Consider the following 27626-nt stretch of genomic DNA (forward strand, 5'->3'; position numbering starts at 1 on the left):
GAGAATTGAACCTAGTTCCTTAGGCTTTGCATGCAAGTGCCTTAACCACCAAGTCATCTCTCTAGCCTGCGTCTGGAATTCTTTACAGTAGCCTAAAGCCCTGGCATGCCCATTCTCTTTCTTTCTCTCCTAAATAAATAAATAAATAAATAAATAAATAAAATATTTTTTAAACTGGGCTTGGTGGCACATGCCTTTAATCCCAGCACTTGAGAGGCAGAGGTAGGAGGATCAGCAAAAGTTGAAGGCCACACTGAGACCACATAGTGAATTCCACGTCAGCCTGGACTAGAGTAAGGAAAAAACAAAAAACAAAAAAAACCTTTTTTTTTAAAGAAAGTTTAGCATCTTGCCAGGCATTGCACATGCTTTTAATCCCAGCACTCGAGATGCAGAGGTAGGAGGATTACTGTGAGTTTGAGGTTACCGTGCTACTACATAGTGAATTCCAGGTCAGCCTAGGCTAGAGCAAGACCCTAGCTCACAGAAAAAGAAGAAAAAAGTGTAGCATCCTGCCTTAAGTATGTAGTGAGTTGAGTGTTAGGACTGGGATTAGCGATGCTGGCAGAGTGACATGTTTTTTTCAGCTCCCTCACCCCCTGCCTCCTGTGGCTGCTTCTTTAAGTAGGAGTCCATCATCCTCAGATAGTGTACAACCCGACACTACAAAAGGAGCCTCATGCCAGCACCCGCTAGACGGCGGCCAGCAACCCCTTCCTAGTAGCTCTCTATTCTTCCTAGGCGAAGGACTGCACATCAGCTATGCCATTGGTGGATTCCTCAGTATTCTGCTGCTTTTGTTGGTGATTGGAGCTCTGGTGCTGTACAGGTAAACTTCGGCTTTGCTGTAGGGGCCACACGTTCTGTCTTGTTAGTACATCTGGATAATCCTGAAGCTGCAGAGTTTGCTAAATTGACCTCTAAGTAGCCCACTTCAAGGTTGGGCCCCTGGGTGGAAAGCTGAATGAATGCTTGCTCTTCTTCCCCAGTCATGGCCTCAGCTATTTTCTTATTGATCTTTTGATGTTTTTGTTTTTTTTTTTAATTTATCTGGGGAGGGGGAGAGTATGGGCGTGCAAGGGCCTCCAGCCAATGCAAACTGAACTCCAGGCACATACACCACCATGTGCATCTGGCTTATTTGGGTTCTGGGAAATCGAACCTGGGTCCCTAGGCTTTACAGGCAAGCCCTTTAACTGCTAAGTCATCTCTCCAGCCCCACATTGATCTTGTGAGACTTTTTTTTTCCAATATTTTATTTCTATTTTATTATTTATTTATTTGAGAGAGAGAGAAAGAATGGGCCCACCAGGGCTTCCAGCCACTGCAAACAAACTGCAGACACATGCGCCAGCCACCTTGTGCATCTGGCTTACATGGGTCCTGGGGAATCAAACTGAGGTCCTTTAGCTTCGCAGGCAAGCACCTTAACCGCTAAGTCATCTCTCTAGACCATGTTTCTTGAGACTTTTGTTATAGTCTAAGATGCTTTCTGAGGGCACAGAGGACGTCATGCAAAGTCACACAGTATGAGAGGAAAAGCTGCAATTGACTTCATTATTTTTTTGTTTGTTATTTTTTCTAGGTAAGGTCTCACTGTACTTCAGGCTAACCTGGATCTCACTCTGTAGTTCCAGACTAGCCTCGAACTCACAGAGGTTCTCCTACCTCTGCCTCCTAAGAGCTGGAATTAAAACACGCTTCCCCCCATCATGTCCACCTACCTCTAGCATTTTTACTTCTTCTATATCCCACTCTACTTCACACCATTGAAACTAGAAATGATTTTTCCTTTGCACAAGCATAACCTTCTACCCCAATTTTTGTTTTGTTTTCTGATTTTTTGAGGTAGGGTCTTACTCTGGTCCAGGCTGACCTGGAATTAGCTATGTAGTCTCAGGGTGGCCTTGAATTTATGGCAATCCTCCTACCTCTGCCTCCCAAGTGCTGGGACTAAAGGCATGCACTACCATGCCCGGCTCTTCTACCTCAATTTTGATTGAGATAGCATTGCTGGGAGCTGGAGAGATGGCTTAGTGGTTAGGGTGCTTGCCTGCAAAGCCAAAGGACCTTGGTTCAATTCTCCAGGACCCACATAATCCAGATATACAGGGTGGCACATGTATCTAGGTTTCGTTTGCAATGGCTGGAGGCCCTGGTTCACCCATTCTTTCTCTTTTTTTTTCTCTTTCTTCCTCTGCCTCATTTTCTCTGAATTTTGAAGTGTTTGCTGATAATAGTAGCCATCATACTACTTACCTTTTAATTGATATGTATCAGGTCACAACCTTGTAATAGAAGCATTAGGCTTCATTTTACAGATGAGGATGTAAGTCTCAGAAAGCTTAGGTTATGTCTACTATGATCCATGCTAGTCACACAGGTAGGATTAGAACAGAGGTCTTGACTCAGAAGGTTAGTGTATTACTTATCCATTTCTACATAAGAAATAACTTAATTAAAAGTTAGTGACTTAGGGGGCCAGTTGTTAAGGCACTTGCATGCAAAGCCCAAGGACCTGGGTTCAGTTTCCCAGTATCCATGTAAAGCCAGATGCACAAGGTGGCACATGTACCTAGATTTTTTTGCAATGGCTAGAGGCCCTGATGTGTCTAATCTGTATTTGCCTGCCCTCCCCCCTCTTTCACAAATAAATGAATGAAATATTTTTTATAAAAGTTATTTGGAAAAATAAAACTACAAAAACAAAACAAAAGAAAAAAAAAAGTTAGTTGGGAGCCAGGCATGGTGGTGCACACCTTTAATTCCAGCACTTGGGAAGCAGAGATAGGAGGATCGCCAGGAGTTTGAGGTCACCCTGAGACTACATAGTGAATACCAGCTCAGCCTGAGCTAGAGTGAGATCCTACCTCAAAACACACACATATACATACACACAGTAAGTGGGAAGCCAGTTGTGGTGGCGCACACTAATCCCAGCACTCGGGAGACAAAGGTAGAAGGATTGCTGTGAGTTCAAGGCCACCCTGAGACTACATAGTGAATTTCAGGTCATCCTGGGCTAGAATGAGACTCTACTTCAAAAAGCCAAAAAAAAAAAAAAAAAAGAAAGAAAGAAAAGAAAAGTAAGTGGGTTGGAGAGATGGCTTAGCGGTTAAGGTGCTTGCCTATAAAACCAAGAACCCAGGTCCCACATAAGCCAGAGTTCGTTTGCAGTGGCTGGAGGCCCTGATGTGCCCATTCACTCTCTCTCTACCTCTCTTTCTCTTGTTCTCACTCAAATAAAATAAAATAATTTTTTAAGTAAAGAAAATGACTTAAATTGACAACCATTTATGGTCTCACAGATTGTGTGGACCAGAAATCTGGATGCATGGGGCTTGGGAGGTTGCTCAGGGGTTACAGGAGCTGCTCACAAGGCCTGTATGCCCAGGTTAGGTTCCCCAGCACCCATGTAAAGCCAGATGCACAATGTAGTGCCATGCATCTGGAGTTCATTTGCAGTGGCAGGAAATCCTAGCATACCCATTCTTCCTCTCTTCTCTCTTCCTTGAAAATAGATGAATTAATTTTAAAACCAAACAAAGAAATCTGTGCCAGTGTGGTACCATACCCCTTTAGTCCCAGCACTTGGGAGGTAGAGGAAAGAGGGTCACTGAGAGTTCGAGGCCAGCCTGGAGCTTCATAGTTCCGGATCAGCCTGGGCTAGAGTGAGACCCTACCTGGTGGGGAGGGAGTGGAACCTGGATGCAGATTCGCTAGGTGTCTCTGCCTCAGGGTCTCCCACAGGTTACAGTCTAGATATCAAGCACAGTTGTGGCCTCCTCTCCAGTCTCAACTGGGAAGAACTCCTTTGCAAGCATATCCACAAAACTTGGCCGCATTCAGTTCCTCACTGACTGGCTGTTGGTTATAGGCCTCCTTCATCAGTTTCTTGCCTTGTAGATCTTTTCATAGAACAGCTTACGGCATGGCAACTTGTTCCTTTCGAAGCAAGAAGAAGTGACAGTGGGAAGAAGTCCCACCCAAGATGGAAGCTAATCTACTTACTATCTAGCACTTTTGTATAATTGGTTCACTGGAAGAGACCCATGAGCTCCAGTCCACACTCAAGGGATGGGATTCAGATGGGTCTGGATACCAGGAGCTAGAGATCCACTGGGATTTGCATAGAGGTCACTTCACACACACAGGTTACAACTTCCACAGGTATCACTTCCATAAAGATCTGAACTAACTTCTCTTGTTTTTTTTCTTCTTAAAGACATAGAAAGTCCAAATTCACGGATCCTGGAATGGGAAACCTGACCTACAGCAATCCCTCCTACCGAACTTCCACTCAGGAAGTGAAAATTGAAGCAGTCCCCAAACCAGCTATGTATAATCAACTGTGCTATAAGAAAGAGGTAAAAATAGAAATTTGTATTCAGGATTTTTTTTGTAAGGGAGGGGTTAGTGGGGAGGAATTATAATCCAAATGCCTGAATGAATAAGGACTGCTGGGTGGTCCCTTCTATTATTTAGAAATTACAGTAAACAAAATGACTGAATGTAACTTGGGTTTTTGGAGAGATCTAGAATCTTTGATAGGGACCCCAGTATGGGCAAGATTAGAAAATAGTCCCTGAAGAGGTCTGAAAGCAGTATGTATCTCCCTGTTAGGAGACTTTTTTCCTGATGGGATTTGTAATTTCTCTTTAATGAGTTTGTGTCCTTCTAAAACAAGAGGACTTTCTTAGAGAACCCCCCCAAAAAGAAAAAATCCAAGAGCTCCTAGACTCTTTCTTCCCTAGTATTGATCCCAGCTTGTGGCCCCTCTAACTGGAAATGGCTGGTTTTTCTCTTTCCTGTCTCTTAGTACAGAATCTTAAGAAATTTGTCTAGAAATCTGAAGATATATGTTGAATTTTTATGCTTTGTTACTTTAGTGGAAAATTGCTGAATGTTTAGGCATGAAAAATAGTTTCCTTTGTACTGGAGATCTGTGGTCTGGGATTTCAGATTTTTCTAGCCTGATATGACCCATGTTTTCTTCTAAAATTCTGTAACCTTCATCAGAAGTTATTCTGATGAAGATCCTAGTCAGTCTACATTGCTGACTTGTTTAGCATATGATATATAAATAAAAAATATACACAATAGTCCTGTACCTTCTGGACCCCTGAGTTCCTATATTAAGAAACAAAAAACTATATTAGTTCAAAAGAAAGCCTTCAAGGACTGCTTACAGTTCAGGAGATGGTAGTCTTATCCTTGGTACTTTTTTTTTTTTTTTAAGTTTTTATTAGCATTTTCCATGATTATTAAAAAAATCCCATGGTAATTCCCTCCCTCCCCACCCCCCACACTTTCCACTTTGAAATTACATTCTCCATCATATTACCTCCCCATCACAATCATTGTACTTACGTATATACAATATCAACCTATTAAGTACCCTCCTCCCTTCCTTTCTCTTCCCTTTATGTCTCCTTTTTAACTTACTGGCCTCTGCTACTAAGTATTTTCATTCTCGCGCAGAAGCCCAGTCATCTGTAGCTAGGATCCACATATGAGAGAGAACATGTGGCGTTTGGCTTTCTGGGCCTGGGTTACCTCACTTAGTATAATCCCTTCCAGGTCCATCCATTTTTCTGCAAATTTCATAACTTCATTTTTCTTTACCGCTGAGTAGAACTCCATTGTATAAATGTGACACATCTTCATTATCCACTCATCAGTTGAGGGACATTTAGGCTGGTTCCATTTCCCAGCTATTATAAATTGAGCAGCAATAAACATTATCCTTGGTACTTTTGAGAAAGTCATGTCCATTTGGAGGTTCCTAGAATTGTTGGCTGCCCCAGGAAAGAATCAAAATGAAGACCTTTGGTTAGAGCCAAGAAGCGATGGGACCGAAATCATACACGTTCTGTAGTGTAGCTCATGGCTAGGGTGTGCAAGACCTAGGTTCCACCCCAACAATACGAAAGAAAACCAAAAAGAAAGAAAATTGTGTGACCTCTTTCTTCTGTTGTTTCTTCTTCCTCAGCAGCTCTTTCAACCCTCCGATAGCCTTTCACCCTTTCTGTTCTGACTTCCTCTTCATTTCAGGTACCTGTTGCTCTTTGTGTGAACAGGAAGTGGTGTTCCCAGCACTGTTAACGGCCATGTGCCTCTCCCCCCGACTTACCCACTGCATTTCTGTGATGGTGACTCTGAGTGGCCTGCATGGTATTGTGAAGGGTGTGCTAGTTGACTGGAAGCCTCTATATGTGCTTGTGTTCTTGTTATCTCTCTCTCTCTCCCTCCCTCTCTACATGACCAAGGGAGCTATCACTTCCAGGGGACAGGGACCCCCATTTAGGAGCTATATCTGATTAATAACTCTCAGTGGAATTGAATTGTTACTAACATGAAGCAATAGTCCCAAGGATAAAACAAGCTGTGGCCCTTTTGCTCCTGGTGGTGGGATATTGCTTGAAATCAGGAATTGAGGCTGCTCTGCAAGAGTTCATAAAGGAAGAACCTTAAGCAGAAGTTAAGACAGCCCTTGGAGTGATGCAGGCTGCTTGGGAATAGTCTTTTTTTAAAAAATTATTTGTTGACTTATTGGAGAAAGTGAGGGGGGAGGAGAGAGAGAGACAGAAAGAATGGGTGCTCCAGGGCCTCTAGCTACTGCAAACAGACATGTGCCACCTTGTACATCTGGCTTACATGGGTACTGGTGAACTGAACCTGGGTCCTCAGGCTTCGTGGGCAAGCACCTTAACCACTAAGCCATCTTTCCAGCCCATTGGGAATGGTCTTAGTGCTCATCAGAGCAGATCCAGAGTAACTTTCCCCCACATAGTTACAAGTTAGGAAGCCTACTAAAGGGACTTTTAAAACCCAGATAAAAGGATTTTCTATAGCCAAATTTTCTCCTTTCCATAATCAGAAACAAGAGATCATTAAGAACAGGCTAGCACATGAAGTAGCTCAAAATCTTGAAAACATGCACAGTGAATTTTTTTTCCAATTGCTTTCGATTATTTTTATCAGCATAATGTCCCGTTAATAAACCGCAGGACCATGTAACAAACTCGAACATAAAGTAGTTCGAAGTCCTGACTGAATTGCTTTTGGGGATTTCTGTTGGTGTGCTATCTCATTAACTGCAAGGTGGCAGCTGCACGCGTTTAGTGTGCGTCTCCTGTCAGTCTGTAACAAGTGCATTGCATGGACAGCCTCACTAACCTTCATAGCAACTGCTTGCAGAGGACAGATATGTTACTCTCCCCACACTGTAAACATGGAGACTGAGTTTTAGCGATGTTAAGTAATTTACCCCAAGTGATACAGCGAGTGAGTGGCTAATGGAAGACCAGAAGCCATAGTTCTCCCTTTCCTTTTTGATAAAAGTAGTAAACATTAGCTACTCCTTTCTTTTGGCGCAGCCTCATATATTTGCTTTGACCACATTTCCTTACTCTTTGTGAGTTTTTATGCTCCATACCCACTTTTTTTTTTTTTTAATGTGAGAGAGCGAGAGATAGAGAATTGATGTGCCTGGGCCTCCAGCCACTGTAATCAAACTCTAGACGCATGCATAACCTTGTGTGCATGTGGAACCCTGCACATTTGTGTCACATTGTGCATCTGGCTTATGTGAGACCTGGAGAATTGAACATGGTTTCTTAGGCTTTGCAGGCAAGCACCTTAATGGCTAAGCCATCTCGTCCAGCCTGTCCATACCTACTCTCATCCCTTCCCCTTCCTTTTTCTTTTCATAGAGGCAGGCTGTGTAGAAACCCAACTGACCATGTGTCTCTACTCTCCACCCTAGGGTGGGCCTGACCATAACTACACCAAGGAGAAGATCAAGATTGTAGAGGGAATCTGCCTCCTCTCTGGGGACGATGCTGAGTGGGATGACCTCAAGCAACTGCGCAGCTCCCGGGGAGGCCTCCTTCGTGACCATGTATGCATGAAGACAGACACAGTGTCCATCCAGGCCAGCTCCGGCTCCCTGGATGACACGGAGACAGAGCAGCTGTTGCAAGAAGAGCAGTCTGAGTGTAGCAGCGTCCACACTACAGCCACGCCAGAAAGACGAGGCTCTCTGCCGGACACGGGCTGGAAACATGAACGTAAGCTCTCCTCAGAGAGCCAGGTCTGAATGTCTGAATGCCCACATTCTCTTGCCTGCCTGCCTATTCCTTCTCCTCTATGGACTTCCAGTCCTTATATTCACTTAACAGCAGGCCCCCTTTTCATGTGCTCATCCTCCTCCTCATACTCCAGAACTGCTCCCAAGCCTCCTACAGGACCTGCTACCCAACTGAGTCCATAACTACCTGAGCACAAGAAGTGAGGACACATTTCAAGAATTTAGACCTGGATTTTTACCATGGACTTCACCTCTTGCATTCTGCCACAGGGCCCCTAGAGCTGGGCCCAATGTGATTCTTTGTCACCTTAGAGGTGCACCACCCTTCCTCCTGATACCCTCAGTGCCTGCACCACAGTACCAAGGCAGTTGATGATACAAGACTTCACTCTCCCCATGACAGATGGCATTACGGCACTTCTGAGAACTTGCCTACCTGGACTAGGAACAGGGGGTCATAGGTGAAGAGAAGGGTAATACTCAGAGGCTGAGAGAATAAGAGTCAGCCCAGCGGGTCTGGGCATCTAGGAACCCTCCAGTCTATGTGTTAGTAATATGAAAAACCTTTTGTGGGTATTTGGGCCTGGGTGTCCTGTCCATTGCTGGCAGTGGACATTCCTTTCACCTAGGAGTCACTGCTTGGTTAGATGTGATACAGGTAAAATGTGGGTGTGGCTTAAGCTATTTTTCCTCTTGCTGGAACGTGTGGGGCCAATTATACCTTGGATGGCTGGAGAGCCCCATCACCTGGCAACTCACTAATGTGAATTGCCTTCTAGGGCCAATGCTGGCCAGTAAGTCTTTAACCATGCTGTGAGCTTGAGTAGATGCTAGGCCCTAGAGATGGAGCCGTTAAGGTGTTTGAGAAGCTCTAACTAGAGACCAAACCTAGCATTCCACCTCAACTTCAATATTCTGCCATCTTTCCCCCAGTCTCTGGGATTCTAAAGGAAGATACTCTGTAACAGTCTTTCAGAGGATGACCAGACGTTTTCATAAATGGTCAGTTAGAGAAACAAGACACTCGGGGGCTCATGAGGTTGAATCTTCTGTGCACATTCTCGTGCTCAGGGGTCTGAGTTCATGGACAGGGCCTGTGGCTCTGAGGTGGTGAAACTCCTAGCCAGCTCATCTCAGCTAAGTCATTTGCTGTCCACACTGAGATGCAACCACTTGGTTTATGCTTTTATGTGAAAGGTAAACATCTTGAGCTTTCCTCAGGAGAGTTGAGACTTTTTTGCTGTTCTAAATTTTTTTCTTAGTTTTTCACTTTTGGGGGTTCTTGATTTGTTGAGATGGACCCTAGCCTAGGCACCATCAGTCTTCAAAATCCTATGGCAAGGAGGGCTAAATGAAGATGCAGAAGGAAGTGTGAGAAGGAGAAAGGTAGCAAGAGCCACAACAAATACTCCCAGTTCAAGAATGATCCAGACACTTCTCCCCAGGAACGAGAAGCGGCAGGGGAGAATAACTGGGGCTGAAAATGAGGGAAGGGTTTTTAGGGCATGTTTCCCTGACTCAAAGCATCTCATGGTTATTGGTATTCAGGGATCAGCAGCCAATTGTGTGAGTGAAAAAAAAGGACAAGATAAAATCTTCTCCGGTTAGTTTCAAAACTGGTAGAGGCAGATGGCAAGCCCTTGGTCCTGCTCTCATTAGCCCCAGATAGAAGTCTGTGCAGAGATCCAGGCCAGGCAAAAAGAAACGGCTTTTCTAGTACACCAGGTGGGAAAGGTGGGGTGCCACTTCCAAGAGGAAATGAGGACATTTCACACTTAATGAGACAGCAAAAAATAAACGGAGCATTTAAGTCTTTAAATCCATAGTTGGGGGAGGAGGAGAATGAGGAGTAGCATTTTAATTGGAAAGGGGGAAGGGTTTATTGCACATGGGCTGTTGAGAATGTAGAAAGGACATATTTGAGGAAATATCTATTTGAGCACTGATTTACTCTGTAAAAAGGCAAAGTCTCTCTGTCCTAAACTAATGGAAGTAATTTCCCCACACTCATGTGTAATGGTTTTAACGTTACTTACTGGAGAGATTGAACTTTCTGGAGTTATTTAACCACTATGTTCAGTATTTTAGGATTTTATGATAATTTAATATAAATTTAGCTTTTGTCAATTACCTTGGCTGGTTTGGAGTCGTGACTAATCCTGCACCTGCTCTAGCTGGCAGACCCATGCTGTGAACAAGCTACCTGCAGACATCACCGCGGAGTGGTGTGGGTGTGGGAACAGCGAAGGACAATCAAGAGTGTAAGATTTCTGCTGGTGTTGCAGCTCATCGTGAGAGGACAGATCAAGCTGCAAGAGTTCAGTAACTGTGTCACCTTTTCCCCTCGAGGAAGGATGGCAGGTTTCATCTTGGTTAAAAGCCACTGGTTGGTAGAAACTGAAGGAGTTCCTGTCCATACTCAGTGGGGAAAGTAAAATGTTGTTTTATCATTGGTGACATCTCTAGGCACCAGAATGAAGCGTCATGGCATGTACCATGTATCTTATTTCTGTTCTAGCTCATTGAGCACTTCAGTGTCGCAGAACTTGGCTTTGCTTTTACATGATGGTCACTGGCAAGACTAAGCTAGTGAGAAGTCATAGAATGAAAGAAAGGTTGATTCCAGTTGTTCTGTTTGATCTTGGCAACTTTCAGAATCACTCTGAGGACAGATCAGATGACTGTTGAGAAACCATTTATTTGGGAGGATTAAGGGATACAGCTCAATGGAGAGCATTGGCTTAGCATGCACAAAGCCCTGGGTTCTATCTCCAACACAACATACACACACATTCCCGCATTCCATTTACAAAAGCTGCTTTCTCATAGCGCTCTCACTAGCTCAAGGTTGGAACCAGAAATTTTGGAATCCATCTCAGATTCTATGGACTTGCTATCCCTCAGTGAAAAGTGGGAATTATGCTAGTCCCAGTGCCATATTTAGAATTTTATTTTAGGTCTCAGTGGTTGATCTCCTAACCCATAAACCACTGACAGGACATTCATTCATTCATTAATCTTTTACTATGGGCCAGCACTAAGTTTGAACCTAAACAATAACAACATGGTTTCTCAGACCTGAGCATCAGATTACACCACCACATCCTACCCTCCAAAAGAGAAGATGATGGAAGCAAGAAAGTCATGGGCTTTCTCTTTTGAGGTAGGCTCTCCCTTTAGCCCAGGCTGACCTGGAATTCACTCTGTAGTCTCAGACAGGCCTCAAACTCATGACAACCCTCCTGCTTCTCCCTCCTGAGTGCTGGAATTAAACATGTCAGTCACTATGTCCCTAGAAAGACTTTTTATTTTCTTTTTTGGTTATCAAGGTAGGGTCTCATCTAGTTCAGGCTGACCTGAAATTTACTATATAGTCTCACTATCAACTCTCAATGATCCTCCTACCTCAGCCTCCCTAGTGCTGGGACTGAAGGTGTGCACTGCCATGCCTGGTAAAAGACTTGTTTTTAAGCAACATGAGATCTGAATATGAACTATAGGCTATAATTTTCCAAATTTTGATAGTGGATAGGTGTGCCAGAACAAAAATAATTCAAGGATAACCTTTTCATACTGGCTATTTTTATTTATTTATTTATTTGCACACAGAGAATGGGCACTCCAGGCCTTCTAACCACTGCAAACAAACTCCAGATACATGCGCTACTTTGTGCATCTGGCTTTATGTAGGTACTGGGGAATTGAACCTGTGCTGGCAGGCTTTACAAGCAAGTGACTTTAACTGCTGAGCCATCTCCCTAGCCCCTACTATTTATAAACAACTCCTTGAGCCGGGTGTGGTGGCACACGCTTTTAATCTCAGCACTCAGGAGATAGAGGTAGGAGGATTGCCTGAGTTCGAGGCCAGCCTGAGACTGCATAGTGAATTCCAGGTCAGCCTGGGCTAGAGTGAGACCCTACCTCAAAAAACCAAAAATGAAAAAAAAAAAATTAAAACAACTCCTAAAAGGAAAGGAGCAATCTTGAGGACAAAATGGGCTAAGAATTTGGTTCTCCAGATATAAAACCTGAAAACAGGCCGTAGAGATGGCTTAGCAGTTAAGGCATTTGCCTACAAAGCAAAGGGATCCCGGTTTGATTCCCCAGGACCCACGTAAGACAGATGCACAAGGTGGCACATGCATCTGAAGTTTGTTTGCAGTGGCTGGAGGCCCTGACACTCCCATTCTCCCTCCCTCTCTCTCTCTCTCTCTCTCTCTTTCTATCTCTCTCTCTCAAATAAATAAAAAAAATAAAACATGAAACCACAGGCAGAAGATACATCAGATACTAATAAATTGGACCAACTGGGTGTGTTAGCACATGCCTGTAATCCAAGCATTCATGAAACTGAAACAAGAGGATCACAAGTTTGAGGGCAGCCTGGGCTAGTGAGACTTTGTCTTAAAGAAAAAACCAGGGCTGGAGACATGGGTTAATGGTTAGGCGCTTGTGAAGCTGAAGGACCCATCTTCTACTCTCCAGATCCCATGTTAGCCAGACTTACAAAGGTGAGGCAAGCACAAGGTTACACATGCCCAGTAGGTGGCACAAGTGTCTGGAGTTCGATTGCAGTGGCTGAGGCTCTGGCCTGCCAATTCTCTCTCTGTCCCTCTCTCTCACTTTCTCTAAAAAAAAAAAACAGCCAGGCGTGGTGGCGCACGCCTTTAATCCCAGCACTGGGGAGGCAGAGGTAGGCGGATCGCCATGAGTTCGAGGCCACCCTGAGAATACAGAGTGAATTCCAGGTCAGCCTGGGCTAGAGTGAGACCCTACCATGAAAAACCAAAACAGAAAAACAAATCAACAAAACAAGACAAACCTGGACTGGACATATTTTTGAAAATTGCAGTGCCAGGCATGGTGGTGCACGTCTTTAATCCCAGCACTTGGGAGGCAGAGGTAGGATCAGCATGAGTTCAAGGCCACCCTGAGGCTACATAGTGAATTCCAGGTCAGCCTGAGCTAGAGTGAGACCCTACCTCAAAAAAACAAACAAAAAGAAATTGCATTAAAAATAAGGTTACTGTGCATACCTTTGATCCCAGCACTAGGGAGGCGGAGGTAGGAGGATCACTGTGAGTTGAAGGCCAGCCTGGAACTACAGAGTGAGTTCAGGTCATCCTTAGCTACAGTGAGACCCTACCTCAGAAAAGCCAATAAATAATAATAATAATAATGCCATTGCTTTCAATATTGTATGAAAAACTGGAACCTACGAGGGAAAGAACTCTGGCCCATAGGACTCTTCATGACAGAAATTGAAACTTACACCAAACCTAGGTCAGAAGAAAAAAAGACAAATCATGCATAGGAACTTAGAAGAGATGTTTATACAAACTGAGGGCAGATAAGGTTCTAGGTGCAGTGCACTGACATTCACAGGGATACAGGAAGCTTGCATTCTCGGATTTCTATTTATAAACATGACCAAGGAAATGTGGTTGACAAGCTGAGGATGCAGCTCAGTTGTGGAATTCTGGCATAGACTAAACCCCGGACTCTATTCCCAGCATCACCGTACACAAACTTTTGAGTCGCTTAAGGCGTTTTTATTTGTTTTCAAGATAGGATCTCACTCTAGCCCAAGGTGACCTAGAATTCACCCTGTAGTCTCAGGCTGGCCTCAAACTCACAGTGATATTTCTACCTCTGCCTCACAAGTGCTGGAATTATGATTTTTTTAAAATTTTTTATTAACAACTTCCATGATTATAAAAAATACCCCATGGTGATACCCTCCCTCTCCCCACTTAGCCCTTTGAAACTCCACTCTCCATCATACCCCCTCCCCATCTCAATCAGTCTCTCTTTTACTTTTGATGTCTTGATCTTTTCTTCCTCTTATGATGGTCTTATGCAGGTAGTATCAGGCACTGTGAGGCCATGGATATCCAGGCCATTTTGTGTCTGGAGGGAGCATGTTGTATGGAGTCCTGCCCTTCCTTTGGCTCTTACATTCTTTCTGCCACCTCTTCCACATAAGACCCTGAGCCTTGGAAGGTGTGATGCAGATATTGCAGTACTGAGCACTGCAGTAATTTCTTTCCATCATCATGATACCTTCTGAGTCATCCCAAGGTCACTGCCATCTGAAAAGAGAAGATTCTCAGCCAAAAGTGACAGTATCATTATGACAAGGGTATGAACATTAACAGAAGTACTTACTGGTCAGTTTGATAAGCATAGTATATACATTTGGCCAGACAACAGCAGACATTACACTCCTAGGGCTCATGACTACCCCTGTTTTAAGTTTTCAGTATCAGGGATGTATTCCCTTCCCATGGAGCGGGCCTCCAGTCCAATTAGAGGGCAGTTGGTTTCCTCCATAACAGACGTGCCACTATTGCATCCATTGACTCATTTGGCCTGGCTGGCCAATTATAAGGCTTGCAGTGTCCACTGCTGAGTATCTTCACTGGTAAATTCTCTTTCTCCCATTGAACTGCATGCAGAATGGCTTCTTGCAGCTTTCTGTCGACTGGTCTACATGGAGGAGGTTATCAGCTCAGTTCCAGTGAGATTTCTCAGTAGCCTTGCAGCCCAAGTATATGGGGTCTTCAGCAATAGGATATTACCATCTATTCCTGGTGGGAAACCAAGGGCCTCGGCAATGGCCTATAATGTTTTGGGAGCATCATAGATCTCCCTGGCCAACAACTCACTGGAAGATATCCCATCCCCGGCACTGAAAATTTTCTTGCAACAATCTACAGTTCCTGAGTGTTCCATTGTCCACAAAAGTAGGATTACATATGTTTTATGTATATCCTCTTAGATCTTGATTAGCTATCCCTCCACCTTTCCTTTATTCAATCTCTTCCCCAGACCTCATTTTGGGCCTTTTCACCCCCATTAATCTATTCTTCCACTTAAATATATACAATACCATCCTATTAGGTACCCCCCTCCCTTCCTTTCTCTTCCCTTTTATATTTCTTTTCTAGCTTACTGGCCTATGCTACTGAGTTTTTTCCTTCTCACACAGAAGCCCAGTCATCTGTAGCTAGGATCCACATATGAGAGAGAACATTTGACACTTGGATTTCAGGGCCTGGGTTACCTCACTTAGTATAATCCTTTCCAGATCCATCCATTTTCCTGCAAATTTCATAACTTCATTTTTCTTTACCGCTGAGTAGAACTCCATTGTATAAATGTGCCATATCTTCATTATCCACTCATCAGTTGAGGGACATCTAGGCTAGTTCCATTTCCCAGCTATTGTGAATTGAGCAGCAATAAACATGGTAGAGCATGTACTTCTCGGGTAATGAGATGAGTCCTTAGGATATATGCCTAGGAGCTCTATAGCTGGGTCATATGGTAGGTCAATTTTTAGCTGTCTTAGGAAAATCCACACTGATTTCCACAATGGCTGGACCAGATTGCATTCCCACCAACAGTGTAAAAGGGTTCCTCTTTTTCCACATCCTTGCCAGCATTTATGGTCATTTGTTTTCATGATGGTGGCCAATCTGACAGGAGTGACGGACTCTCAACGTAGGTTTAATCTGCATTTCCGTAATGACTAGGGATATACAACATGTTTTTAGATGCTTGTATGCCATCCGTATTTCTTCTTTTGAGAACTCTCTATTTAGTTCCATAGCCCATTTTTTAATTGGCTTGTTTGATTTCTTATTATTTAATTTTTTGAGTTCTTTGTATATCCTAGATATTAATCCTCTATCAGATGTATAGGTGGCAAAGATTTTTTCCCATTCTGTAGGTTGCCTCTTAGCTTTATTCACAGTGTCCTTTGTTGTACAAAATCTTTCTAATTTCATGAGGTCCCAGCAGTCAATCTGTGGCTTTATTGCCTGAGCAATTTGGCGTTATATTCAGAAAGTCTTTGTCAAGACCAATATGTTGAAGGGTTTCCCCCACTTTTTCCTCTAGCAGTTTCAGAGTTTCAGGTCTGATGTTAATGTCTTTAATCCATCTGGACTTAATTCTTGTGCATGGAGAGAAAGAAGAATCTATTTTCATCTTTCTATAGATACATATCCAGTTTTCCCAACACCATTTGCTGAATAGGCTGTCAGTTCTCCAATGAATTTTTTTGGCATTTTTATCCAGTATTAGATGGCTGTAGCTACCCAGTCTTATATCTGGGTCTTGTATTCTGTTCCATTGATCTACATGTCTGCTTTTGTGCCAGTACCACACTGTTTTTGTTACTATGGCTCTGTAGCATAGGTTAAAATCAGGTATGGTGATCCCACCAACCTTATTTTTATTGCTCAGTATTGTTTTTAAATATTCGAGATTTTTTGTGATTCCAAATGAATTTTTGGGTTCTTTTTTTCCATTTCCATGAAAAATGCCATTGGAATTTTGATGGGGATTGCATTAAATGTGTAAATTGTTTTGGTAAGATTGCCATTTTCACAATATTGATTCTTCCAATCCAAGAACAAGGGATATTTTCCATATCCTAGTGTCTTCTGCAATTTCTTGCTTGAGTGTTTTAAAGTTTTCATTGTAGAGATCCTTCACTTCCTTGGTTAGGTTTATTCCAAGGTACTTTTTTTTTTTTTTTTTTGATGCAATTGTGAATGGGAGTGATTCTCTGATTTCATCCTCTGTGTGTTTGTTGTTAGCATATAGGAAGGCTGCTGGTTTCCTTGTATATTTTGTATCCTGCTACATGGCTATAGCTGTTTATCAGCTCTAACAGTTTGCTGGTAGTCTTTAGGGTCCTTTATGTATAGAATTCCAATGCACCAGCAGAGGTAGGAAGATCACCATGAGTTCAAGGCCACCCTGAGACTACATAGTGAATTCCAGATCAGTCTGGGCTACAGCAAGACTCTACCTTGAAAAACCAATAGGATAGGCTTTGTATCTTAGAGGCCAGGCATACAACCAATAGCCAGTCCAGATCTGTGTGAATATCATCATTATTACGTTTGCATTTGGACTAAAAGGTGATTGAAGCTCTTCCTCTTAGTCTGGAGATAAGGATCTATGTCCCATAGTAGGGATGCTTCAACCAGAATGCATATTGTGATTACAACAAAATGAACACCTGCCCCAACCCTGCCTAGCACAGTTATATAGCAGCCACAATACTTTACATAAGAAACTTATACTTCTGAGCGGGTGTGGTGGGGCACACCGTGCCTTTAATCGCAGCACTCAGGGAGGCAGAGGTAGGAGGATCAACATGAGTTCGAGGCCACCCTGAGACTACATAGTGAATTCCAGGTCAGCTTGTGCCAGAGACCCTATTATGCTTCTGGCTACCAGAATACAATTTTCTCTTCAGTCTCTCTTGCCCACTGTGCTATGCATTTGCTCCTGGTGTAGAACTAATGAGAGACCTCTGGAATGAAAGCCCATGTAACTAATAAATACATACGTAAATGCTATCGAATTCTGAACTGCAAACGGTGTCTGACCACTTACTGAACAACTGTTATAGGCAAAGTACACTATCATGTTTCTACAAGGGCCTATAGGCTCAGCCACTCCAGTTCCTCCATTATCTATCACAATTCATTTCCTATTGCCTACTCCTACTTGTCCAGCCACACTGGCCTCCCTGTCCCCCAAAGCTGCCAGTGCATGCTTCCAACATTGGGCCTTTGTATAACTTTTCCCTCTGCCTGATACTTTATTCCCTAGACCTAATGTCTAGTTCCTTCACTTTATTCAAATCTTTGCTTAAATATAATATCAGGGGCTGGAGAGATGGCTTAGCGGTTAAGTGCTCGCCTGTGGAGCCTAAGGACCCCGGTTCGAGGCTCGATTCCCCATGACCCACATTAGCCAGATGCATAAGGGGCGCATGTGTCTGGAGTTCGTTTGCAGAGGCTGGAGGCCCTGGCGCGTCCATTCTCTCTCTCTCTATCTGCCTCTTTCTCTCTCTGTCTCTCTCAAATAAAATAAATAAAAAGTTAACAAAAAAAATTTTTTTAAAAAATATAATATCAGCAAAACCTACACTGACCATCCTTGTAAAAATTACATTCTGGAGCTGGCCATGGAGGCACACCCCTTTAATCCCAGCACTTGGGAGGCAGAGGTAGGAAGATTGCTTTGAGTTCAAGGCCACCCTGAGACTACATAATGAATTCCACATCAACCTGAGCTAGAGTGAGACCCTACCTCAAAAAAAAAAAAAAAATTAAATTAAATTAAATTAAAAAATACATCCTGGGCTAGAGAGATGGCTCAGTGGTTTAGGCACTTGCCTACAAAGCCTAATGACCCAGGTTCAATTCCCCAGTACCCACATGAAGCCAGATGCACAAAGTGGCACATATATCTGGAGCTCATTTGCAGTGTCCAGAGGCCAGAGGGTGGTGTCTCTCTGCTGTTTCTGCTTGCAAATAAATAAATAAATAAATAATTTTTTAAAAGAATTACACTCTTTCCAAATCTCCTTCCCTGTGCTTTTACCCTTGTCTTCCCTTCTGTACATAATCTAATATCATCATATAGAATGTATTTATGTATTGGTCATTGTCTCCTCACTATAACATGAGCTCCCTGAGTGGAGGGCATGTTTTGGGAATAATCTGATTATTTCAAATGCCTAGAACAGTCTTTCAACATATTAAGTATTTAGTAAATATTTGTTGAATGAATAAGTGAATGGATTCAGACATCTAATGCCCACTTCCTAGTTTGTCCAACAGTGCAAAGCAAAAAAGGATTTTGCCATCTTGTTCTAAAATGTTCCAGGACCAAGACTACACACTTCCTTCACTGATCAAATTTGAGGTAAATCATAAACTGCTCCTAGAGTGTCATCTTCAAATTATTTCTGATATTATTTAAATAAAATAAACATGCCTATGACCAATGACAGGAGAGGATTTTTTATTTATTTATTTTTATTTTTTGCAAAGGCAAGGAACTTTAATTTGGGCTTAAGCTCAGACTCTTGACTTCACCAGCGCAGTGGATCTGTACAAGAGCCTGGAGCAGCCTGAGAGCAGGGTTTTTATAGAGATTTGAACAAAGAAGTAGGGGACAGTTACATGATTGGTTGGTTTAAACAGTAACTGTACTAGTATTCTTTTGCTTGGCTGGGGCAGAGAGGCAGAAGAGACAAGTCTTGGGCATTCCTGGAAATGTCTAGGGGCTGACTCAGGTTCTCCGCCTAAGCCGGGAGAGGAGTTTTTATATACTTCATTCATTTCTTCTTTTTTTTAAAGATTTCTTTTTATTTATTAGAGACAGAGGGAGAGAGAGAATGAGAGAGTGAGAATGGGTACTCCAGGGCCTCTAGCCACTGCAAAGGAACTCCACCATCTACATCTGACTTATATGGACCTGGAGAATTGAACCTGGGTCTTCAGGCTTCACAGGCAAGTGCCTTAACTGCTAGGCCATCTTTCCAGCCCTCTTTTTTTTTTTTTTTTTTTTTTTTAACGCTTCACGAATTTGTGTGTCATCCTTATGTAGGGGCCATGCTAATCCCTGTATCATTCTAATTTTAGTATATGTCCTGCCAGAGAGAACCGAGCACTGCTTCATCCACTTCTGAAAGGTGATCATTTGCTTTGAGTGGTTCCTTTCCTCCTGCTATATGTGGATCTGTCTGTTTACTCCTTCCCTTCTCTTCCCCTGCTGTGATCTCATTCACTCTAGAAGTGATTGCCAAATCTATACTACTCAAGACTCAAGTTATTCTCCCCACTTCCATTTGGTGTTTTCTAGGCCTGCTTAGATGGCTTCATTAGAATGTTTCACTGATATCTGAGAGCAAACATATCTCTAAGAAAGTCCTCCAACTTCCCCTTGAGACAAGCCTCTCCTGGCTTTCTACTTCCATTTAGGAAATAACTGCCCTTCAGGTCTCTGAGCTCTAATTCTTGGCATTCTCTTGGTTCATCTTTCTAAAAGGGACCTAATGTGGTTAGTTGCCAAATCTTTCAATCTTTCTTGAATATGTTCTCATCCTTCTCACTGCTATTATATCATATCACACTCCAAACTGGTCCTCCGACTACAACTCCTTTTAGGCAATCAAGCTAACTGATTTTCCTAAAGTGCAGTCCTGATTTTTTGTTAAGCTCTTGTTCAGAAACTTTCAATAATTATTGCTTATTACCTCTTTTATTTTTTAATTTATTTTTGTTTATGTTTATTTATTTATTTATTTGAGAGTGACAGACACAGAGAGAAAGGCAGAGAGAGAGAGAAAGAGAGAGAGAGAGAGAGAGAGAGAGAGAATGGGTGCACCAGAGCCTCCAGCCACTGAAAACGAACTCTAGGTATGTGTGCCCCCTTGTGCATCTGGCTTACATAGATCCTGAGGCATTGAGCCTTGAACCGGGGTCCTTAGGCTTCATAGGCAAGCATTTAACCACAAAGCCATCTCTCCAGCCCCCTCTTTTATTTTTTATTTTTTTAATATTTATTATTTGAGTTTTCAAGGCAGGGTTTTACTCTAACCCAGGCTGACCTGGAATTCATTATGTAGTCTCAGGCTGGCCTTGAACTCACAGCAATCCTCCTACCTCTGCCTCCCAAATTTTGGGATTAAAGGTGTGTGTCACCACAGCTGGCTCAAGTGCTTTGATATAGTTCTGTTCCATGCCCATACCCATTGCATCTTATTTGTTTTTTAAATTTTTTTTTTTTTTGGTTTTTCAAGGTAGTGTCTCACTCTGGCTCAGGCTGACCTGAAATTAACTCTGTAGTCTCAGGGTGGGCTCGAACTCTTAGTGATCCTCCTACCTCTGCCTCCCGAGTGCTGGGATTAAAGGTGTGCACCACCACGCCCAGTTTGTTTTTTAAATTTTTATACATGTGTATAATGTGTTTTTTCTTTTTCTTTCTTTTTTTTTTTTTTTTTTTTTTTTTGGTTTTTCAAGGTAGGGTCTCACTCTGGTCCAGGCTGACCTGGAATTAACTCTGTAGTCTCAGGGTGGCCTCGAACTCATGGCGATCCTCCTACCTCTGCCTCCCGAGTGCTGGGATTAAAGGCATGCGCCACCACGCCCGGTTTATGTGTATAATGTGTTTTGATCTTGTCCCCCCACAACTAACTACCCTCTCTAATCCCCCTCCCACTCCCATTATCACCCATCTTCCTCATTATTCCTCATCTTACTTTCATGCCTCCCCCCCCCTTTTTTTTAACCCAGTGAGTTAATATTGTTGCATGCATGGTCATGAGTGGAAAGTTATTTCCTGTGGAATGGGTAGTTTACCTGTGGCCACACTACTGTTGAGCCTGACTAACCCTCTCCCAGCAACCATTACCTGCCATTAGCTACTTTTGTAGGTCTGGGGTCTCATGTGTCCTCCCCCCATTGATAGTGAAGTATTGGCAGGCTCAATCTTATATAGGACAAATTAATAAATAACTAATTCCTTAGCCTGGTATTCAAGATCTTCCAAGGATTGGCCTGTCTCTTTGTCAATCTTGGGTTCCACTACTTACCAACATAAACCTTGTCCTAAAATCAGGTCCATATGTTCAATTTCATACATACAATGCACTTTCTTGTCTCTATCCCCTTGTCTTTTCTGTTTATGCTACTAGACATTCTCCTTGCTTCCTTTATGAGGGATAAGAAGTAACATATTTTTATTGTTTGTTAATTGGTGTGTGTGTGTGTGTGTGTGTGTGTGTGTGTGTGTGTGTGTGTGTGTAGTGTGGTATGGTGTGGTGTGTGGATGTGATGTGGTGTGGCATCCTATACACTTACAGGTGGGGAAGTGGTAGGCAGAGTTTAAAGCCTGTTCTGTCTTCCACCTGGTCTTGTTTTGAGCTGGAGTCTCGTTTACTGATTACAGAGCTTGCAGGTCTCCAACCATTCTCAGGTGTGTGCTCCCCTGTGGGACTGAGGTTGCAGGCACATGTGGCCAAGCCTTTTATACGGAATCTAGAGATTCAAACTCTGACAGTCTCAGGCCCTCATGCTTGTGCAGGCAGTGCACTTCACTGCTGAGCCATCCCTCCAGCCCTCCAAAGTAAACATAGTAATAGAAAAATATTAATTCCTTTGCCTCCTAAGTCCACTTTTATTAAGCTTCTTGCAATCTGAGAGATGTTGTGTCTTTAGAAATACACATACACTTGTAATTATAGATATGGTAACATCATTCCACTTGTTTTTCTGAAATATGCTTTGTTAACTTTTGTTCTGTTTTGTTTTTGTTTTTCAAGGTAGGGTTTCACTCTAGTCTAGACTGACCTGGAATTCACTCTGTATTCTCAGGGTGACCTTGAACTCACAGAGATCCTCCTACCTCTGCCTCCCAGGGATTAAATTTAATTCCTGGGATTAAAGGCATGTGCCACCACACCCAGCTTGCTTTTTTAAAATTTTTTGAGGGAGAGAATGAAAAGAGCAGAGAGAGAGAATGGACATTCCAGGGCCTCCAGCCACTGCAAATGAATTCCAGATGTATGTGCCACCTAGTATATCTGCCTTTAAGTGGGAACCGGGCAGTGGAACCTGGGTCCTTTGGCTTTGCTGGTAAGCATCTTAACTGCTAAGCCATCTCTCCAGCCCTTTTTGTTTGTTTTGAGACATCATTTTATGTAGCTCAGGCTGGCTTCAAACTCACTGTGTAGCTCAAGCTGACTCTGAATTCCTGATCCTCCTGCCTCAGCCTCCAAACTGCTGGTATTACAGGTGTAAGCCAGCATGCCCACCTCTTATCTCTCCAAATCATAACCAACCAAAGATTGTGCTTTGTCATGTTTGCCAATTTGATAGATAAAAACAAAAGATACAATAATTACTTTAATTTCACTCATTCCTTCTCCATCATTTAGCCTGATGATAAAGTTATATGTCCAGAAGCATTTACTTTTTTTTTTTTCTTTTTTGGTGCTGGGTATCAAAGTTGGGGCCTCACACCTGCTAGGTAAGAGGTCTTCCAGTGCATGTCCTTTACATATCAGACTGAAAGTATATCTCACTCACAGACCCCTCCATCAAATTTCTTCCTTGCCAAGCATCTATAATCTTTCACTGGCATAGTTCTTAGATTCCTTTGAATTCTAGTTGTGAGTCTGTATGTTTTACTTCTCTGATCATTGTAGATGGAAAAATTCTTTGGAAGGACCTAATTTTATTCATAGAACTATTGTACACAGATCTTAAAAAAAAAAAAAAAGAACTTTTTGGAGTATTCTGATACATGCATGGAACCTGAGCACTGGGGAAGCAGAGCTGGGAGGATCTCACAAGTTGCAGGCCAGCCTGATATACATAATGAGTTCTAGGACAATTTAAGAGTGGGAGTCTGTCCCAAAAAGAAAATAAGTAAAAAATAATTTTAAGAGGCTGGAGAGATGGCTTAGCGGTTAAGCGCTTGCCTGTGAAGCCTAAGGACCCCGGTTCGAGGCTCGGTTCCCCAGGTCCCACGTTAGCCAGATGCACAAGGGGGCGCACGCGTCTGGAGTTCGTTTGCAGAGGCTGGAAGCCCTGGCGCGCCCATTTTCTCTCTCTCCCTCTGTCTTTCTCTCTGTGTCTGTTGCTCTCAAATAAATAAATAAAAAATGAACAAAAATATTTAAAAAATAATAATTTTAAGATCCTATGAACTAAGCCTTATATTTTCATAAAAATGAAGATATTACAGTTAATAAAGACCTTTCCTAAATATTCAATTTGCTACATTAAATCACATTCAACTTGTGAGGAAAACATCGTTATTCCATTTTATACACGAGGAAACTAAAGTCCAGATTTACTAAGTGACGAAAAAGAAAAAGTGACTTGCTCTAAGCAAGTTCAAAACTACTGTCTAGCATCCTGCCTCTCCATTCACTGCTCCTTCCGTTACATCCCAGGGGCCTTTGGTTTCTTTCTCAGCACTTAAGTGCACAATCATTATTTGCAACTGCAAGAACTGTATATATAGGTCAGATGCTGACAGCAGTTGGAACATTCGTGATTAAAAGAAAACGCGCTGACTTGCGGGGAGGCACAGCTTTACACAAGCCCTTCCCCAGGTAGTCAGGTAGGTTTTCCTTCAGCTTGCGGCTGAAGCACCTGAGTAGGCAGTTCAAGAGTCTGGGGAGGCGCAGCTGCGCGCTGTCCCTTTAAGGCAGCAGGCGGCGCGTACCCATAGCCCTTTCAAACGGACCAATAAGAGGGCGACAGGCGGTCCGGCAAGGACCAATAAACAACGAGGACACTGCGGGGTGTGCGGCGGCCCAAGCGGTTTCAAACGGCTTAGATAGAGCAGGCCCCTTGGTTCTGATCCGGCGGAGGTGAGTGGGGCAGTGGGCCTCACCCACTAGCCTAGACCCGGAGAGCCCACGGGGCGCGCGCCGAAGGACCCTTCGCCGCGGGCGGGCGCTGGGCCGGACGCGCGCCTCTGCCTCACGAACCCGGCAGGTCTGAGGCGGCGGAGCGGGGCGGAGGCCCGGGAGCCCGCGGCGGGCAGGGCTGGGGGCGTGGGTGCTCGCGGGTCGGGGAGGCCGGGGCCGGGGACTCGGCTGAGCAGAGCGCGCCGCAGCGAGCGGGGCGCGGGGTGGCAGCGTCCGGTGGAGCGGGGACGGGGACGCGGGCTGAGCAGGCCGCGCCTGATGCGGAGCTGTTCCTGGGCGGGCGGGGGGCCGGCGGCCGTCCTCCCTGGGGGAATGCGCCGCACGTAATTGTCAAATGAATGAATGAGTGAACCTGTGTGGACCCGGGTGGGTGTGGAGGGCCTAGTCGCCTCCGAGCTTGACAAGGACTGTAGTGCAGGGCCTGCCTCATCACCTGGGTCCCTACCTGCGGTTTTTTTTTTTTAAATAACAATTGCGATCCCTCAGTGCCCCGCCCTTCTGTCTGGCTTTCTCTTGGGGGGAGTGTCTACGGAGGTCAGATATATTGCAGCTGGCAAGATTTGGGGGTCTAATACAATAGCCAGCAGTGTAAGCTAAACAGGCCTCGCTGCTTTACGCCAGCAGGGTGGGGAGTTGGAAGAGTGAGGTTCTTACTTTTTAGCCCGCAACACTCACAGCTCTTGAGATAGGTACCCTCAATCGTGGTCATTGTCATGCAGGATGTAATGCATCCTGTTTCGTTTCTTGCATTGAACAACAGAATGATGACAGAGAGGGTTCCTGGAGTGGTTGTTGGGTGTTACAAAATACATTCGTGTTGATGAATCTTAACAATGAGTTTTTGATTCAGAATCAATAGAGGGTGAAGTTTTTGCAGAACTTGCCCCAAATTTATGCATGGCTCTAATTTAATTCTTCTGGGAACCAAGACATGAAGTGTTGGCCCAGATATGATGCCTGCCTTATATTATGCATAATTATAGAACTGAAAACTCATTTTTAGAAAGGTGAGCCTCTTTTATTCCCCCCATCACCCTGCAAAGCCCTTCTTTGGTCTGAAGAACAAATAAATTAATCTAACAATCTTTAGGGCTTCTCTAATGTGAATGGACAAACTAATGCTGTTAAGGATATTTACTGATATAAAGATGAACTTAATTTATTTGTCAACATAAACTAGTTGTGAGGAAAATTTTACAAAGGTTTTAAAAGGCACTTAAGGGGCTGGAGAGATAGCTTATGGTTAAGGAACTTGCCTGTGAAGCCTAAGGACCCAGGTTCAACTCCACAGTACCCACATAAGCTAGATGCACAAGGTGGTACATGTGTCTGGAGTTTGTTTGCAGTGGCTAGAGGCTCTGGTGTGCCTATTCTCTCTCTCTTTTTAGTTTTTCAAGGTAGGGTCTTACTCTAAGCCCAGGCTGACCTGGAATTCACTTGGTAGTCTCAGGGTGGCCTTGAACTCATGGCAATCCTCCTGCCTGTGCCTCACGAGTGCGGAGATTCAAGACATGCGCCACCATGCCCGGCTTCTCTGCCTCCTCCTGCCTCAAATGATTAAATAAGTAAAATATATATTTTAAAGTACTTAAGTCAATGGCAAAGCAAAGTTATATCATAACAATATGTCATGAACACCCCCTCCCCCCCCCCCCCCCCCCCCCCCCCCCCCCCCGCCTAGGTAGAGTCTCATTGTAGCACAGGCTGACCTGGAATTCACTCTGTAGTCTCTGGGTGGTCTCAAACTCACTGTGATCCTCCTACCTCTGCCTCCCAAATGCTGGGATTAAAGGTGTGTGCCGCCACACCCAGCTTTCTCTTTTTACTCTGTATGCATGTTCATGTGTGTTAATGCAGACATGCACATGGAAGTCAGAGGACAGCTTGGGTGTTGGTTTTCTCCTTTCACCTTGTCAGAGGTAGGGTCTCAGATTTTGTAGTATACAGCTGTGTGTGCCTGGATAGATATTTTTTTGAGGTGATTGCCCTGTCTTCACCTCCCTTCTTCCTTTAGGGAATCTAGAACCGCAGACATTAGCACTACAGTGTCTGGTTTTCACATAGGTTCGAGAGATTCACACTCAGGGACTCATGCTTGTGAGGCAAGCCAAGTATCCACTGAGCCATCATCATTCCAACCCCTCTTCTCTATTACTTTTAAAGTTTTAATCAACTTTGTATATGAAAAGTGGCATGTGGTGATTCCATTACAGATATCGTGTACAACTGACAGCTACAATTTTTTGGGGGGGATCAGGGTTTCACTGTAGCCCAGGCTGGCCTTGAACTTATGGCGATCTCCTACCTCAGCCTCCTGAATGCTAGGATTTAAGGCATGCAGTGCCACACCTGGATTTTTGCAACAGCTTTTAAATAATTTTTTTTAATTTTTTAATTTTTTTAAAATTTATTTGAGAGCGACAGACACAGAGAGAAAGACAGATAGAGGGAGAGAGAGAGAATGGGCGCGCCAGGGCTTCCAGCCTCTGCAAACGAACTCCAGATGCGTGCGCCCCCTTGTGCATCTGGCTAATGTGGGACCTGGGGAATCGAGCCTTGAACCGGGGTCCTTAGGCTTCACAGGCAAGCGCTTAACCGCTAAGCCATCTCTCCAGCCCTTAAATAATTTTTAATTATGTTGTTTATTAGATGAATAAATTGCATATTAGTTATTCCCCTCCTGTTATCTTCTTATATTCCCTCTTTCCCACCCCCATTTCACTGAAGAGGGCCCTCAGTAGGGCTACTGGTCTCTTTCTCCTTGTAAATAAATAAAAATATTCAATATTTTAAATTTATTTATGAAAGAGAGAGAGAGAGCATGGGCATGCCAGATCCTCTTGAGGCTACAAATGAACTCCAGATGCATGAGCCACATTGTGCGTCTGGCCTTACATAGGTAATGGGGAAATTGGACCTGGGCTGGCAGGCTTTACCTGCAAGTGCCTTGAACCACCGAGCCATCTATTCAAGACTTGCAGTAGTTTTCACTGCAGTAAGTGTCATGAAGTTTAATATTATGAACACCTGTGTTTGAGGAACGCAATTAAAAATAATTAACATGATTTAGCAATAATTTAACAATACCTTGAAGTAGTGTTAAAAGTCATGGCTAGGTGTGGTGGCGTACGCCATGCCTTTAATTCCAGCACCCGGGAGGCAGAGGTAGGAGGATCACCGTGAGTTCAAGGCCACCCTGAGAATAGAGTGAATTCCAGGTCAGCCTGTGCTAGAGTGAGACCCTACCTCAAAAAAAAAAAAAAAAAAAATCTT

At 43.6% G+C, this 27626-nt stretch overlaps 2 protein-coding genes and 1 non-coding gene across 3 annotated transcripts in view; 2 read left to right on the forward strand and 1 right to left on the reverse strand.

The window, feature by feature from the left end:
- LOC101594080 (low-density lipoprotein receptor-related protein 4) overlaps nt 1–10222 on the forward strand; it is a 42512-nt gene extending 32290 nt beyond the window's left edge. The window contains exons 21-23 of the mRNA XM_045148654.1: nt 742–829; nt 4226–4367; nt 7769–10222. Coding sequence (XP_045004589.1) covers nt 742–829; nt 4226–4367; nt 7769–8101 — 563 coding nt within the window. The 3' untranslated portion in view covers nt 8102–10222. The remainder of the gene's footprint in view (nt 1–741; nt 830–4225; nt 4368–7768) is intronic.
- A 9249-nt stretch (nt 10223–19471) lies between these two features.
- On the reverse strand, nt 19472–19573 carry LOC123458285. The gene has a single exon (XR_006635574.1). It is a non-coding gene; the product is annotated as a U6 spliceosomal RNA (small nuclear RNA).
- Nucleotides 19574–24182: 4609 nt separating this feature from the next.
- Ckap5 (cytoskeleton associated protein 5) overlaps nt 24183–27626 on the forward strand; it is a 150870-nt gene continuing 147426 nt past the window's right edge. Inside the window, exon 1 of the mRNA XM_004657215.2 lies at nt 24183–24293. The gene's annotated coding sequence lies outside the window, so the exon portion shown is untranslated. The remainder of the gene's footprint in view (nt 24294–27626) is intronic.

This window comes from Jaculus jaculus, chromosome 1 (genome assembly GCF_020740685.1).
Source record: "Jaculus jaculus isolate mJacJac1 chromosome 1, mJacJac1.mat.Y.cur, whole genome shotgun sequence".
NCBI classification, from domain to species: Eukaryota; Metazoa; Chordata; class Mammalia; order Rodentia; family Dipodidae; genus Jaculus; species Jaculus jaculus.